General features: G+C 37.9%; 1 protein-coding gene across 1 annotated transcript in view; it reads left to right on the plus strand.

The window, feature by feature from the left end:
• LOC134493463 (protein eyes shut homolog) overlaps window positions 1-17,033 on the plus strand; it is a 529,249-nt gene that overhangs the window by 165,815 nt on the left and 346,401 nt on the right. Inside the window, 4 exon segments of the mRNA XM_063298062.1 lie at window positions 698-822; window positions 2,628-2,752; window positions 7,177-7,408; window positions 12,129-12,214. Coding sequence (XP_063154132.1) covers window positions 698-822; window positions 2,628-2,752; window positions 7,177-7,408; window positions 12,129-12,214 — 568 coding nt within the window.

Here is a 17,033-nt window from a genome sequence, read left to right on the forward strand (position 1 = left end):
AAGTATAAATTGTAAAACATGTGTATCTAAAATTACCACTATGTTATATGTATATAAAAAGGAAATTTAAATGCTTTACTATTGCATGCAATACATTACAGAAATTGGCCCATCAGGGTCTGACGAATCTTCATTGCTGCAGCACAGAACCTCGCTACCTGCGCTGTGATGGTAGAGCTTTCATCTATAAGCAGCAATTGAGTATAGTCAGAATCTGTACGACCAGGGTATTTACTAATCAGGGGTATGATGAGTTTGATACGAATGTCTCTATAAAATATGCAATGCAGAAGAACACGGTCTATAGTTTCCACCTCTCCGGAGTCACAAGGACAAAGCCTTGTGGCCAGTGGTGTTTTCTTATATTTACCCTCCAATACTGCAGAGGGGAGAGCATGACAACGAACTAAAGAAAAGGCTCTCCGATGGCTGGGTATTTCGAGCTGTGTGAGATAACCAGCTGCAGAAGCGATATATTTGTTGTGCTCTGGAAACAGGAAGAATAGAGTCTCCCCTCTATCTGCTTGCCTCTCTGTATCCTTTATCCTTTGTTTCAGCTCTTGTAATATCCGGACGGTTATTTAACAGGAATTAAATCCAACCAAGATAGAATATGTTGATAAAAATCATATTTATTCCAACTTAGTTATGCAATGGTATATTATGCTAAATTATAATGGAATGATGTTATATTTAGATGCCTCGGTGGATTTTCTGGCCCGTTTTGTGAAATAGACCTGAATGAGTGCAGCTCTTCTCCTTGTCTACATGACTCAGTCTGTGAAGACCTTATTAATGGATACTTCTGCAGATGTCAGAAAGGTAACAATTGAGGAAAATACTTTGAATTAAGGTTTTTTTTTTTCCCCTGGTCAAAAATTCAGACCACAGAGAACTTCCATGTTTTTTTCTGCACCAAGGTAATAGTTACTGGAATTAAGCAATGGAATGATTGTTTTCTCTAAATAGAATGTAATATATCAGGAAATCCCTTTTCATTGTTTCTTAGGTGCAAATTGATCTACCCTCTTGATCAAAAAGTATCCGAGCAGAAAAACATTTTCCAGTGGAAGCAACTAAATGCACTTAAAATGTTGTCTTGGGTCCAAAGAGAGAATTTGTTGTTTTAATTAGCATTCAACAGTGGTTAATTCTGCCATGTGTTAGACAGTTTGATTAAATGTTACTGTAAAGTAAATTTGTGGAACAATTTGCATTTGGAATGAGGACAGCTCTTGGAATTAAGTGAGGAGAAAGAAATTGTGGTTGGTTCACAGACAACACATGGCAGGTGGTTTATTTGAAGTAGTGGGATATGTAGACCCAGCCATAGTCATTTATAAATCATGGTTTAAAGTATGCACAACTCCCAGAGCATAGACATGGCTTCCATTATTGCATCCTCACCACACAATCAATGATTTCCTGTTGTTGTTGTTTTCCTGTCCTGTCCTGTCCTGTCCTGTCTGTTTCATCTGGGGACATAGTAGTGAAGGTTTCTAAGGAACAAAATGGGTGCCTTAAGGCTTTTGTTTTGTTTTTTAGGAAAATAGACCAGTTTTAATTCACTTTGATGAGACAATTTACTTTGGAAATTATTTCAAAGGAGAAAAATTCACCAGATTCCCTTGAAAAACTGGAAGATTTGTCCTTATTGTATAGAAACAGAAATGCCCTACCCAAATTCTCTGCTGATAAAGTCAGTGGAGAATTTCAAAAGGTTATTTTATTTATTTATTTACTTATCAAATTTGTCACCACCCATCTCCCTTCACAATAAAAACATTCAACCACAATATAATATAAATACTATATAATAAAGTCAATAAGCAATAAAATATAAATATATTAAAATGGAATAGAGTCCAGATGGCTAAAATTCTCTCTCTGTCCATGAGCAAAATTCATGCCTAGCTCCAGTTAATGGAGCATGAGGGCAAAGAACCTAAATCCTAGATATGCTTCTACTTAAAACAGAGCCTAAAGGCCCATTCTCAGTAACACAAGCACTTTATAATTATACCATGGATTAATAATCTGTCATTGCAGGCTTGCTACTGCACCAATGAGTCACAATTTCTGTCTTTATTCAGCTGTATAGCAAGGCCAGCAGCAAGTAGCATCTGCTTTCTCCATCTACCCATCATCCACTCAAGACTGATCTATCATAGCTGCTTTTCTTTTTAAAAGAATAATGGTAGCAAAGTTTTGTGCAAGTACACAACCTAGCCCTTGTTTCTTTTTTTTAGTCATTTGCTATATCCAGGTCAGAAAAAGATGCCCTGTAAATGGTTTGGATTATACTACCATTTTCCTAGTAGCATGAGAAATAAAAACAGTACTTTTTGGGGTCGGGGCATTGTCTCTGAGTCAGTGTTGGCCCCTGGTGACTGCCTGGACTAGTCCCTGAAGTTTTCTTGGCAAGATTTTTGGAAGTGGCTTGCCTTTAACTTTTTCCTAGGCCTGAATAAGAGTGACTGGTCCAGAATCACACAGCAGGCTTCATGCCTAAGGTGGGTCTACAACTCATGGTCTCCCAGTTTCTAGCCTGGTTCCTTAAAGACTATACCAGTATTAGACCAAAAATCTATTGTATATATATATATATATATATTTCCTCCCAACAGGTTGGGAAGGCTTCAGTTGTGAAGAGGATATCAATGAATGTGCATCTAACCCTTGTGTACATGGGATATGCATCCAGAGAGAACCAGGCCTGGGTTATACCTGTTATTGCACATCTGGATTTGTGGTATGAACTAGGTCCCCATTACTGTGACTTGAATTTACCTTAATATTGATTATGTGCTGTTGAATTTAAAACTTGCCAGAGTCTGTCTCACATTGTGTTTTCTCATTTATTTGTTTTTACATTTTTAAATTGATACTATTTTAAGCACATTTAAGTGTAATCTAAAAACAGTACTTTAAAACAGAACACAAGTCATTTATAGCCTTGTTTGAATTGAGCATCATATAGCATGTGGCCAATAAATAAACTTGAGATCAACCATTACAGATAAAATCAACAGATAAGAAAAAGCCTCTGAGGCTTACCTCTGATTATGTTGATAGAATCATTTGTATAATTAATCAGTGTCCAAGTGTATATAAGTATATACTCTATTTAAATTGAACTTCCCATTGTCTTTGAATGGGAAGCCTCAACTTACACTTTTAAAGCAAATAGCCAGCAGGATATTGGATATATCACTGGAGGGAATGATATTAAAGGCAAAACTGAAATACTTTGGCCACATAATGAGAAGACAGGACACCCTGGAGAAGATGCTGATGCTGGGGAGAGTGGAAGGCAAAAGGAAGAGGGGCCAACCAAGGGCAAGGTGGATGGATGATATTCTAGAGGTGATGGACTCATCCTTGGGGGAGCTGGGGGTGTTGACGACCGACAGGAAGCTCTGGCGTGGGCTGGTCCATGAAGTCACGAAGAGTCAGAAGCGACTAAACGAATAAACAACAAGCCAGCAGGCTACTGTGCAAATGAGCTGTACAAGAGGCCACCGTAACAATGGTAGAAGGTGAAGATGGTACACAGGTACCTTAAATTGTTATTTTCAACTACAAGGCAGAAGGAGTCTTGGGAGGCAACTGTTAATGTGTTTTCTACTACAGATTAAGATTACTATGGTAACTAATCATTTTGGCCCGGTGAAGAGGTTGAATGTAATTGTCCTCTTTTCGGATGTTAATTTTTGCACCTGGGGAGAAGAACTGGCCTGGACTTGTTTTAGTTTCAGTTTCCCTTCCGTGTAGGCATGTAGAGAGTTAAGCAGCTCTCACTGAGAGCCTGTAAATATGTTTTGGACCCTGAATAATTTATGACATTCTTATTGCTAAATCACTAACTTGGAAATATTTACTATCTTTCACCTAACAATAACAATAACCTGGTGGCCAGTCCAAGAGAACTTCTCAAAGGGCAATGGTCTGTAACAGAACTGTGTCAGGTGGCTTGGCTGTGCCTTGACCGGGTGCTTCATGCCACAGAAGTGATGCAGTTCCCCTCTGTGAGATTAAGAGGTGACCTGACTGTCATTGACTAGACACTCAGTCTCAGAGCCTCAACTGATAAGAGTACTTACTTTAAAAGGAAGTACTGAAAAGCAGTGAAATAAGGCAACTATTGGTGGGGGCACACTGTTTCAACTTTGTCAAATTGAAGCACCATACCCCTTCAAAGCATTTGTACCATTCTAACTGGCACTTTGCAAATTCTAAATGTCAAGTGTAGCATGTCTATGTTTTTGCCCCATCAAGTTTTTGAATAGTATTATGTAAATGAACTTTTGGCAAACCAGAAAAACCCAACACTGTTGAAGTTTTCCTCCTGCGTTCACACATACAATTACTATTGCAGCAGCAGGCAGACTACAGCTCCTGAATCCCTTTTAATGGGGCTGAGTTCCTTCTAATTTCACCTCTAAATGTTTATGTTCCTATTTTGAGATGGGAACTTGTATCATTAAAAACAAAAACAAAGAAAAGTCTCGATGTACATGTATGTATGTATGTATGTATGTATAGGATTTATATGGCCACCTATCTCAGACAATGACTCCAGGTGGCTCACAACAATCTATAAAACATAGTTAAAAACAAAGGTACAAACTTCCTCTTCCCCCCTCCCAAACATATTCCCTAGAAAATCCTGGCCCTGTACAAGTCACATATATGATGTGACCCATTATTTCTGTGCCTCCTTCACAACTTAGGCCATTGAACAGTCTCTACTGCTAGCTCTTTACTACAAGCTCTGTCCCAGTGTCCCATGTGGGGCTTCTAACTTTTTTATTTGAAGAGTTGGAATCCCCGGTACCCAGATAGGGAAGTTCACATATAGGTATGTTCACTCTATGGAGCAAATCTGCTTTCAAGGACTTTTTAAATTTTCCTGTTTATCTCTTCTTGAGAATATTTGTACAACTTTGCACAAGTTTTTGTGCAAATTGGAATACCTTGTGCTGGATTGGAATACCTTGCAAATAATGCTCACGCATATGTACATTATTTATTTGTTCAGCTTGACATTAAAACTTTAAGATATATTAGTATTATTCAGATGAATCTAGCACTTCTTTCTGTTCTAGGGCAAACAAACTTAAAAAAAATGCTGCTTGGAAGAGCTCTAAAGCTCAAAGTGATTTATGTATGCATTTTATAGTATCAGTGCCCAATAGTTCAATTATTTAATATATCAGTCTGAAGTCTCCAAGAGCTGAAAACCTACTTTGGTTCATAACTGTGTTTTCAAAACTTGGGCTTGTTATAGAGTGAGATAGGTTTGAGACATAAAAGCAAAGGGGTGGGCCTACTGGAGTTGCTTTATGGTATCATGTTTCAAATTAATGTTTTCTGATGGAATTTGTCATGCTAGGCTGCTGCAACAATCATGCAAAAGGTCTTGAGATACTTTTAAAGACCAAACGTTTTATAGTGACATAAGCTGATGTGGGGAAGCTGATTTGTGAGAGACAAAATGTGTGTATGTGTGCGTACTCTTAAGCGCAGACACACTTGATAGTGTTAAGCCAGCAGCAACTGCAATAATACTAATAATTGTCATGTTTATGGTTCCTCGTAACGTTTCACATGTCATAGCTGCAGTTGCGTGCCTGCCTGGCCACGCTGGTAAATTTCCTTTGTGCTGACTTGTGATCTTCTGGAATGTATGTTTGGGTTATCTCTGCTGTTCAAGGTTACTTTCTCAGGCCGATTCTAACGGTTGCTAGCGTCTGGGGTGGGTGGTTGCTATGCTAGCCTGAGGGGAGGGTTTGCAACAGGAGCAAGGCTTTTTAAGTTTGTAATTGGCGCGCTTTTGCTCATTCTCAGCTTTCTTCGTACTTTGCATACTATTCATTCAATAAATTAGTTTTCTCTAGTAACTACTGATGAGACTCCTTTTATTGGAATAGGCAATCATTACAATAATGTGATACAAGGTCAAGTGAGTTTAAAAATGGAAATAAACTGCTAAAGAGAATCTGTTATGTTCTGTAAGCAGGTAGCTTTCTGCAGAATTTCTGGAGATCAGAGGGTAGAAAGGCAGGGAAAACACAAAATAAATAATATGGGGTTTTATCCCACATTACAGTTCTGAAGGAAACATGGGAAACTTTTTCATGAATCTTTCTATTCTGAATATATTTCCTCTGAAATAAGATATTAACCGTACTTTTTATTGCACATCCATAAATGTGGTGAGGTCAAGGTAGTACTTATGAGAATACTTCTCTCTCTTTCCCCTCCTCTGGTGCCACCTATTGTCAGATTTGCTAAACAATCTTAATCTATGATAGTTCTTAGAATTAAAAGTATAACTGATAACACCTTTGGGAATATTTCTCCTTCAGTAAAAGAATGACAATGAAAACAAAATGAACCAAAGACACTGAGACATATATATTAACTGAGATTGAGATCACTAAAAGTAATTGTGTTTTTATAGCCAGAGAATCTTTACCAATCTTCAAATTATATTCTAACTGGTGACCAGCATATTACCACATTGTTCTTGTTAGTAGCAGCACTATCATGTAGACTTTTAAAGATGGCATACTATGAATAAAACTGAAGAGTTATGTCAAATAATGTAATATGTCTATTTGGTAATACTCCACAATTTCTGCTTTTCCAAGAGTAGACTACAATATATCTGCTACTTCCTGCTTTGGAAAGATGAGGCAGTAGCAGACAATATATATCAAGTTAAAATGTGGAAAGAAGTGTGTTTTTGAAGCCAGTATAATGTAAAGTAATTATAGCATAAGAACAAAGCATTGGTTTACATACTTCTCTATCAATTGAAATTAATCTTCAAGGGGCATATTGTGACATTGAAAAGCAGATGACGGGGACAAAGCTATTCCTGGGATGTCACCTACTGTGAGGCTCTGGAAATGAAATCTGACATTCTTTGAATTGATTGGAAGTCAAAATGCCATGATTACATTAGAGCATGAAAGCCTAGATCTTTTCCATGAAATCAGTTAAGGCAAAAGTGCTGAGTGGGATTATATTAATTTTGGAAAAAACAGTCTGCCCAATTTAAATATACAGCATTTGGAAAACAAAAAGAAAGTCATAATGTGATTATTTAATGTGACTATCAAGATGCAAGTGGCCTTCAAAATGACATTTTAAAAACTTCCCTTCCAGGGTGAACACTGTGAGCTTAACTACAATGATTGCTTAATGAAGACCTGCCCTGCTGGGTTTCTCTGTGTGGATGGAATAAATAGTATCTCCTGTTTACCTGAGCCCCCAGATAGAGGTCAAAATACCTCCAGTATGGAAGGGGTATCTCCAACTGAACCACTGCAGAAAGGCCTCTCACAAGCCCAGCCAAGCCACTTGACTGCTGATATTTCTGGTTCTCAAACATTCACAGGTAAGTGGGGAAAAGAATACAGGTAATCCTTGTTTAGCAACAGCCTAATTTGAGCTGGGCTGATACATGCAGATTTATATGTCTCACAATATGTCTCTGCCTCCACTGTTATCATAAGGAACTTGTGACTGGAAGACACATAATTGTACTTACCTCATGAGAACATTTGTGAACCCTGCCTTTCTTTTCCTGGCTCGTATCTTTCTTTGTGTGCATCTTTTCCCATCCTCTTGATAGTTTTGTACATAAGAATGTGGGTAACAAGCTCCTCAAGGTTTTCCCCTGTTCCTTTGATTCTCAGATTCAGAATGAAAAAGGCTCAGATAGCACAGAAACCATTGAAAATGGAATTGAACCCTAAATGCAGAGGCAAATGTTGAGTGTCACATGTCTGAGCTCATTTATTGAACTACAGATACTGCAAAAACATTTGTGCATTGTTGTCTTGTTCAGCTAATCTTTCAGGGGCTTTTGCCAATTTTTAAAGCTAAATCATATTTCTTCTTGATATAGATAAGCAAATTGAATGTGACCCAATTAGTAAATAGCATTATCTTGGTACCTTTTCCAGCTCATCATGTTAGCCTTTCAAATTCTCAGTGGCAAAGATATGTAATTTATTCTTTTTACATCAATTCTCAAGAACAATTTGATTTAGCAAATTTAATAAATTTCTTCCAAGCAATGCTATTTGTTCTGGCTACATTCTCACAATGTGAATAATGTGAGGTTTGCATTTAGTCAGCTCTTGAGGTCACTAAAATCTTTCTTACACTTTTATTAAGAATGTGATTTACGGAGTTGTATTTGTCTGCTATGGGATGCCTGGGTGAGATTAATGGTTTTCAGGTAGCAGTGCAAGTTGCCGCCGATCCAGCCTAGGGCCAAAGCTCTTCATTTTTTATTCTAACTTTTCCCCTTGCTTGTTATCCTCTAAAGGTCTGCAAAATACTGACTTTCTCAGCCATGGCATTTTTGCAACCTCTAGCATGGCAAAATTAATGTCCAGCATACCGTTAATGGCTGGGGTCTGGGATCATTAACTACCATCGTGAGTCTTCAGAAGCATTCTCTCCCTCCCTCCCTCCCTCCGAATGCATTCTCACTTCACAGTTATCCGAGTTCCTATCCCTTTCCTCAACCAGAATGAAATCTGACATAACCGCTGAGCTATGGGCAATGATGGATAATTCCAGCAATTTAACACTAGTCTTGCTCTCACAAGATGAGTGTGATATGACCTCATTTATCACAGACTCCTTAATGACAACTCCTGTTCCCTCTGTGTGAAGTTTGTCAGTGGGGAACCATAAGAGTCTTGCTTTATCTGCCGTAGACATTAGTTCAGTAATTAGTAGCATACCAGACACCAAGTTGAATTAAACAGTCACTCATTACATCCCTCCAGATCCCAGCCAAGACTGTGTATTAAATTTCTTTCAAGATTGTCTCAAGAAAACAGTAGAGAACAATCAGCTGTTTTTCTAACAGGCAACAAGTGGATTTCATCCAAGCCTCCAGTGTTTTTCCACAATAAACCATCGATTTAGAAAATATAGGTTGTTTTACCTAACCATTTCAGTGGGTATCAGAAAGTCAAGGTTCCCTCATGCATATCTACACATTAATGTTTCATATTTCAAGTAAGGTTTCAGAAACTTCAAATGGCAATCTGATTTTTCTTTAAATAACTTAAACCAAATATTGTGGAAGGAGGATTCCACAGCTGACATAAAACTCAAATGAGTTCTCAGATCAAGTTTTTCATAGCAAAGAGCCTTCTCTTTATAAGGCATTCTGGATGAACTCAGTGAGACTAACCAGCTGGTACAATTAATGAGTTCTTTTGCTGTTACATCTGGGCATTCATTTGTTTCTGCATGTAAAATAGCATCATTAGTGAAGTTCACAAAAGTGACGTCCCCCTGTCTTGCTGGAAGAAGTAAAGATAAATTCATCATGGAGGAATATGTTCCAAGTAAACCTTGACTGGAAACAAACATGGAGTCCATGTGCATTTAGTCAGGTTGTACAGCAACTGCCCTTCCACAAATTATCCCTTTAGAGCCATCATTTTCAACAATCTCAATCTCACAGAGATCCAGCATGTATTTGGCAAGGAAATTAACAGGTACAAAATGGCTAACTGCTTGTATATTCTACAGTGGGGGGACACTACAGGATCGAATTGAAGAAATACATCAGCTAGTGCCTCAAGAGTATATGTCCTTAACTCTTTGAAAAGCAGAGTAATTTTATTTATTAGGTACTTAAAACTAAGTGCGGTACATAGAATAAAAACAATTGATGTAGTAATATAGAAAATAATAATGACAAGTCCACTTTACACAATTCTTGATTTGCCTCTCAAGCATGCAGGCATTTCAGACAGGGAGGCTTTCATTATCAAACTTTGATGTTGATACGTTGTGTTTTAGCTGATCAGCTGCTCTCTGTTCAATCTATTTTTTAAAAAAAATATATCCCACCTTTATTATTTTTATAAACAGCTCAAGGCGGGGAACATACCTAATACTCCTTCTTCCTCCTATTTTCCCCACTACAACAATCCTGTGAGGTGGGCTGGGCTGAGAAAGAGTGACTGGCCCAAGGTCACCCAGCCAGTTTCAGGCCTAAGGCAGGACTAGAACTCCCAGTCTCCTGGTTTCTAGCCCAGCACCTTCACCACTAGACCAAACTGGCTCTAGTTTTTTTGTTTGTTTGTTTTGTTTTGTTTTGTTTAAAATTTTGCTAACATTTCAGTGCCACAGGATTTATTATTTGATGAAAAACAGGCTCTCAGTTCTGCTTTAGTAATAATAGGTAGTGCCTCAACTGTTAACTAAGAGAAAGGGGAAAGTTATAATATATCTGAATGAAACTGATCTGCTCTTGGGAACTGGAGTTCATGAATACATACAAGGATGTAAAAGTATAGGTTTAATTATGAATTTAAGAGCTAAAATGTATGTCAGAAATTATGAATTGCTATCATCTAAATTGTTCTGAATGCATATTAAAATAAAAACCTCAAAGTTGGTGAGAGTTGCATGTTCTGCTCCAGTAAATGGTGATAATGGAAGAATCAGAAGTGACATGTAGGGGAAATAGTGATTTTTTTGAATGGAAGCAGTCCAAGAGAACTGTTATTCTGGTATGGAAATGAATGGGTAGGAACAAGAAGAGATGGTGTACAGAGAAAATTACCGGGCTATTTGGAAACCCAAGAATGAATGAGAAGAGCAACTGATTTGTGAATATATCATTTAAGCATAAACCTGTGTAGACGTATGCATAGCAAAGGTGTTGGAAAATTACTGTGGATAATTTTGGTTTGCATCCAGCATACTCCCAGCCAGTTCCTGTATCTGGAACAGAGCAAGCACACATGCTACTCAGTTCAGCTAGGAAAAAATGTAGCTTGACATTTATTTATTAAACATCAGCAAACATCAACAAAGTTAACTAGCAAAAACAGACAAAATGTCAGGAACGGATCTACGTTATATAAATCTAACTACAGCTATATATCAAAAGGCACAGAACTTTCAAGAGGCAAACAGCTCCTCCCAAATGATGGCTAATCTTCAAAGACATTCACATTTTTCAGTCGTCAGATCTGTAACCATTTGCAGGTTTTGATCATTTTCAATAGCATTGATTCTTCCCATCAGAACTAACTACGTGCCACACGTACATATATACTGTACTCCAATGCACAGGTAATTATAAAATAAATATAGTATGTTGTGTTTTGAAGTTGGATATGTAGTTAGGCATAAGATAAAAGTAATGTCTTCTTCCAACCAAACTTAACTCCTGGTGACTTCATGGACGTATCTATGATGCTTTCTTGGCAGCAGGGTGGAAGAGGTTTCTCAATGTCTTATTCTGGGATGTAGTCATCAGCATGGGTATTTCATCCAAGTACTAACCAAGCCTGACCCTGCTTATCTTCCAAGCCTATACAAGCTTCATTCATTCATACCATTCAGCGAGATTGAATCTGTGGTTTAGTATGGGGACTTACATTCAATTTATATTACAGTACATTATCAATAAGAGCCTCATGTGGTACAGAGTGGTGGGCAGCAGTATTGCGACCGAAACTCTCCCATGACCTGAGTTCGATCCCAGCGGAAGCTGGAGTCTCGGGTAGCCGGCTCAGGTCAACTCAGCCTTCCATCCTTCCGAGGTCAGTAAAATGAGTACCCAGCTTGCTGGGGAAGGTGACAACTGGGGAAGGCAATGGCAAAGCACCCCACTATAGTCTGCCAAGAAAACGTCGTGAAAGCAGCATCCCCCCCAAAGGGTCAGACATGACTTGGTGCTTGCACAGGGGACCTTTCACCTTCACATTATCAATATTGCAATATCTTTAATATAGATATTATAGCTTTAGTGGCAATTTTGGCTCCAAAGACTGGTTTATTGCATGGTATGTGCATGTATCAGAGCTGCTTTTACTGGAACTACAGTCACTTATATGGCTTTAGCAGTAATGCCAGATCTGCCATTATTATTGATCACCTTGGATTTAACTTTGTTTCCAAGAGACGTGTCATTTGTTTACTTTAAAGTACACCAGCTTCATTGGCATTCCAATTCATTAATTGCTAGGGCTGAGGTGGGTGACTGTTGCTGGCCAATGAGCTTTCTTTGAGCTTATCTTGGGTTTCTAGGTTTCATCTTCATAAGTGAGGTTATGACCTAAATGCAGTTGGTTTACAGACTACACTTGGAACAGTCAACCTCCTCAGTGATATAGTGAATAGCTGCCATAGCAAAGAATAAAGCAGTAACCTAGCATGCTTTTACTTTGATTTAGGGATGAACTGCTGCCCCAGAAAGCTTTTTGATGGGCTGTAACTTTGAAGAACACATCACAGTCCTATTGCTTCATCCTCAGTCTCTCCCAGTTTTATAAAGGAAGCATTACCCATGTATACTCACACAGAATGGACTGTGTTATTTACCAGTTTAGAATACAGCCCATGAACAGGATGAAGTATGCTTCTAACTTAGAGCTGAATCGTCTCTTTCCAGCACATGGTCATGTGTGCCTTTACAGTTTACAGTCGGAAAGATCTTATATTAAATCATATCAACCATATTGCTTAAGTTCAGATCAACCAACCAACCAATGTTTTTGATTACTTCAAGTGCCAGCTGAATAAATAAAGACTGTCTCTGTATATACAAACTATTCAAGAGCTGAGTTCTTTTCATATCACCAAAGCCCTTTGTGCAGTCTGGGTTGATTAAGGGTATTTATTTGTCACCGCCCATCTCCTCCGACCAGAGGGACTTGATTAAGGGTATACCTCTAGAGCAGTTGTGGCCCTAAGATACTCTTGAATTCCAGCATGACCAGTAGTGAGAATGGAAGGACGATCCAGTCTAACAACATCTGGAAGTCAGACCCATTATCTAAAGCCACTCAAATGGAGGCTGAAAGCTGGATACATAAAAACTATAGGGAGGGGCTAATTTGCAAAGGGAAACACTAAGAGGATTAAGTTTGCCCTCCTATACTATACTTCTTCTATTTCGCTTCCCAAAGCAATATTGCTTTTTCAAAAAAAAAGGGGGGGAGAGGCTGATTATAGGACTTAGAACTTAACACTGGTTGGGCTGTTGGTGTACTGTACTCTATTAGCAGAACAGCTACTAGAGGTCCTGCTCACCACATTCCTAGAAGTCAACAAATCAACTCTTCTAGAGTTGCCATGGATTTCTTTTTCAGGCAGCATTCCACTGCAGGTAGAATCTTCAGTGCTTTGGTCATGGTTTTGCCACAGATTAGGGTTTGTCACCTAAGCACTGATTTTATAACCACAAGATTAGTTCCTAGCTCAGCTTGTCTTTCTTGCAGTCAGGAACTGAATGAAGGAAAGGATTGCACCAAGCCTATGGCTAGGCTTAAAGTCTTCTTAAAGCCAAAGTATCTGGGGTATGTTTGTTTAAGTAAGCCTGATCTATGCCATTTAACCAGGAAAAAAAATAGCAGAGGGGTGAAAAAAAAGTTAGGGAGGCATTCCCCCTGCCCCTCCTTAGCTATGGCTGTAGATTGCATCAGCTTTGAGAAGCATGTTGGGCTAAGCCCATTAAGCATGAAGATCATATGTGCCTATTATAAAAGTGAGAGGAGGAAATCAGTGCACTAGTTTAAATAATGTATTGCTTTCCTCACTTGTTAGCATGTCCTCACCTTCTCATTAGCTGAGCATTTACTTTTAATCAACAGTTTTTAAAGAGTGCTCCAACTTGCCATAATATTAGAAAACGTTTTCTAACAGAAGCATTCTCCTTTAATGTTCCTCATCCCAACCTAGTTTTTTGCCTCCCAATAATACTTCTTTGTACAGAACAGGAAGCAAAGTACATCAGAATGGCACACAATCATGAAAAGATGTTATTCACTACATCTATTTAACTACAGGGTGTCACAAAAGGCTCAGTGCAGTTTTAAGCTTTAAAAAAGAGAGTTCTTTGGCAATGTTTAGCACATGCATAGGCATGTGATGATAGAAATAATTCTTCTGTGAATTTTCTTGTGGACACTGACTCATTTTTTTTAACAAATAAACCAACTTGGATAATCAGTTACTTCTAAAGACAAATGAGGCATTCTGTGGCAATCAAAGAAAACTAACCATGGACTCCCTAGAACATGGAACATTTTAATCAGAAGGGCTCTACTCCAAGTCGGTAAGGGGATGTGTACTGAGGGTCCTGGGTGGGGCCAAAGTCCCCTCCCTTATACAGAGAGGGAAGCACACAATCCATTCATCTACTGATCTTTATTCTTTTATATGTCACTTATCCATTCACATTCACATGCATATGCACATAAGCATATATCCCATCTATCAATCATCCATAGAATCCACACTTTTTTACACGGGCATACCCATACATTCATATACCTCTATTTATTGTTTTACTTCCATTTTCTCTCTCTCCCCTCTGCACTTCTATGCTGTCCTTCATACCCTTTTTCCAGATTACCCACCAGAATTGAATGCCCATGTTGATTTACAGTGACTAAGATCATTAGGCTTGTATTAACATACACTCATTTTTGAATATGATTTTGATATGCTTCTTGCAATTTAAATTGGGATCACATTATAATCAATTCCAGGTTGTTGGTAAACATTGGCAATTAGCTGTTATGCAAAAATCAGGAATTATTGTCATTTCTTATGCATCAAAGTTTCCTTCTTGCTACATCTTAAGTGTGCCAATAGCATAATATTCCTGATATAAAACTATTGATTCATAAAAATAAAAAAAATAAGGCATAGTTTTATGCAGGTGCTCATGTGAGTGGCAGGTACTAAAACATATTCATTTTCAGGAAGGCAATCTGTGTAATTAGGATAATATTCTGATTTGTCATGTATCTCATGAACTTCAAGAGTCTTACAGAATATGAATTAGAACAACTAAATAGTGCAAGTGAACTTTCTGATCGGTGTGCTAAACTGAATTTAAGATAGCTTAAATGGCATTTTTCCTAGGACTGGTATTCTCCAAAGTAAAAAATCAGTTTAGATGGCACATTGGGGCACTGCTGAGAAATCCATAGCAGTAGCAAATCTATCCTAATACATCACAAGCACCTTGGATGACTGAAATGATTTAAATTTATTCCAGGGACTTAATTTTGAGCATAAATGAGAACTACCATGAAGAAAATGTTGTCTTTATTTCTGCTATATGGCCAGAATTACTGAAAATATTAAAATGATGCTCACTAATATGTGTAAATCAAGTGTGTTGAATTCCTTATTAGCTTGTGGCAGGCATCAGAAATATCCTGGATCGGAAGTAATTACAGTATATTACTATTGTTATTTTGAAAAGCATAAAGATGTTAAAGTTGGACAAATTAGAAAGGTTGAACAAAGAAGAAAAAATATGCCTTTGAATTGTCATGCTGGAGAAAATTGTTGAGAATATCTCTGACCACCAAAAAAAAAAAAAAAGTAAATCATTTGTTACTAGATAAAGTAAAACCACACTGGAGCTGCAAGTGGTCATCTTGAAGAAGAAGACCATATCTAAAATCCCAGATCATTTCCATCTGGGGTTCAGCTGTACAATAAAGCAATATAGGCTGCATTCCAGTTGAGAACTTCTAAATGTGGGTTTGGGATTGCTGTTGGTGGAAGATGCTGGAGTATCATTTTTGACTTGTAAAAGTTCCAGCAGATCATGCTTCACTGGGAAAGTGTTTTGCTAACAGGGGAAGACTCATTTCATGATACATTGATTTGTGGCAGGATTTTGTATTATTTGTTTATATTGATAAAATACTGCCATTGCAAAAAGCATGCAAAATCCACAAATTCAATTTCACTTAAGAATATTTCCACCCATGCTTGAAAACTCCAGAAAAATTTAAATCAAGAACTCCGTGTATATAGGCTATAAAGACTTTGCAGAGCCTCATATGTTATTATGGATTTAGAAATCACAGTTCCTGCTTGCACTGACATCCAGTATACATGTAGGAAATTACTTTAAATTTGTTGAGGACCTATTTAGTTTCCGCTTGAACAGTTATTATGGAAGCAGATGCTGTTTAGAAAAATGGATGTATCTAACATGAATTTGTGTGTGTGTGTGTTGTAATATGTAGACTTTACAGGGTTTCAGATGGGTGATTTGATTCAACAGAGTGTCCACTGAATCAAAGCAAATTAGGTTGAACTGAATTCCAATCAGAATCAGGAATTGATTCTATTTCAAAGCAACAAATTGAATTGGGTGGTTCTAAAGCATTTTGAAGATTTTGTGACTTGTCTGCTGCTTTTGAGATTCGAACAGCAGGCATTCAATGTTGCAACATCAGTCCCCTACATGAATAACATGGGGGAGAAGGGAGGGGAGTGGTGTGATGGGCTCTCTGACATTGACTTGAGTTTTATCACCTAATTAAACTCTGCCTGCCTGTTACTTTGAGGTGTGGGACATTCTTTTGTTTCTCTGGTTTTGGTCTGCCTAGTCTTTTCTGATTCCACATAATGGGATTTGTTTTGCAACTTATTTTGTGCTTGGGAAAGGAGAGATGGAGAGACATAATGTTCTTTCCTGCACATTTTCCTTCTTGTTGGCTTGCTCTAATATGTGACCTTTACCCATATGTGCATCTTCCCCCAAATCCTTACATCATTAAAATCCTATTTATCTCTGACCAAATCCTGGGTTTGTCTCTCCGTTTCTGTCTAGACTCAGTTCTTTCAGTCCCTTTATTCTCTTTCATTCCCCTTTGTATGGTAGTGTTGTTGTAATGCATTTTACCTGTAGGAGGTGCTAGCACTTGTTGGTAGTTATATCAATGCAGATTGAGTTCTTTCTATATGGCTTATATATGCCTCTTGTTGATTTTGCCTTTTCTTTCAGGGCAATAAAAAAAGCCTCTTATGACATGTTTTTTCTTTAATTCTTCCCACCTACCCCCCCAAAAACAAATCAAATACATTTTATTTATTAGCATAGACAATAGTAATTGTACACAAATATCTCAGAAATTTCCAAATGCTTTTTAGGGATAGGAATGAGTGTGCCATCTCCAAATGAAGTACTTGCTGAATATTTGTTAATGCTTTTTGCA

This window comes from Candoia aspera, chromosome 1, assembly GCF_035149785.1.
Source record: "Candoia aspera isolate rCanAsp1 chromosome 1, rCanAsp1.hap2, whole genome shotgun sequence".
In the NCBI taxonomy this organism is placed as follows: Eukaryota; Metazoa; Chordata; class Lepidosauria; order Squamata; family Boidae; genus Candoia; species Candoia aspera.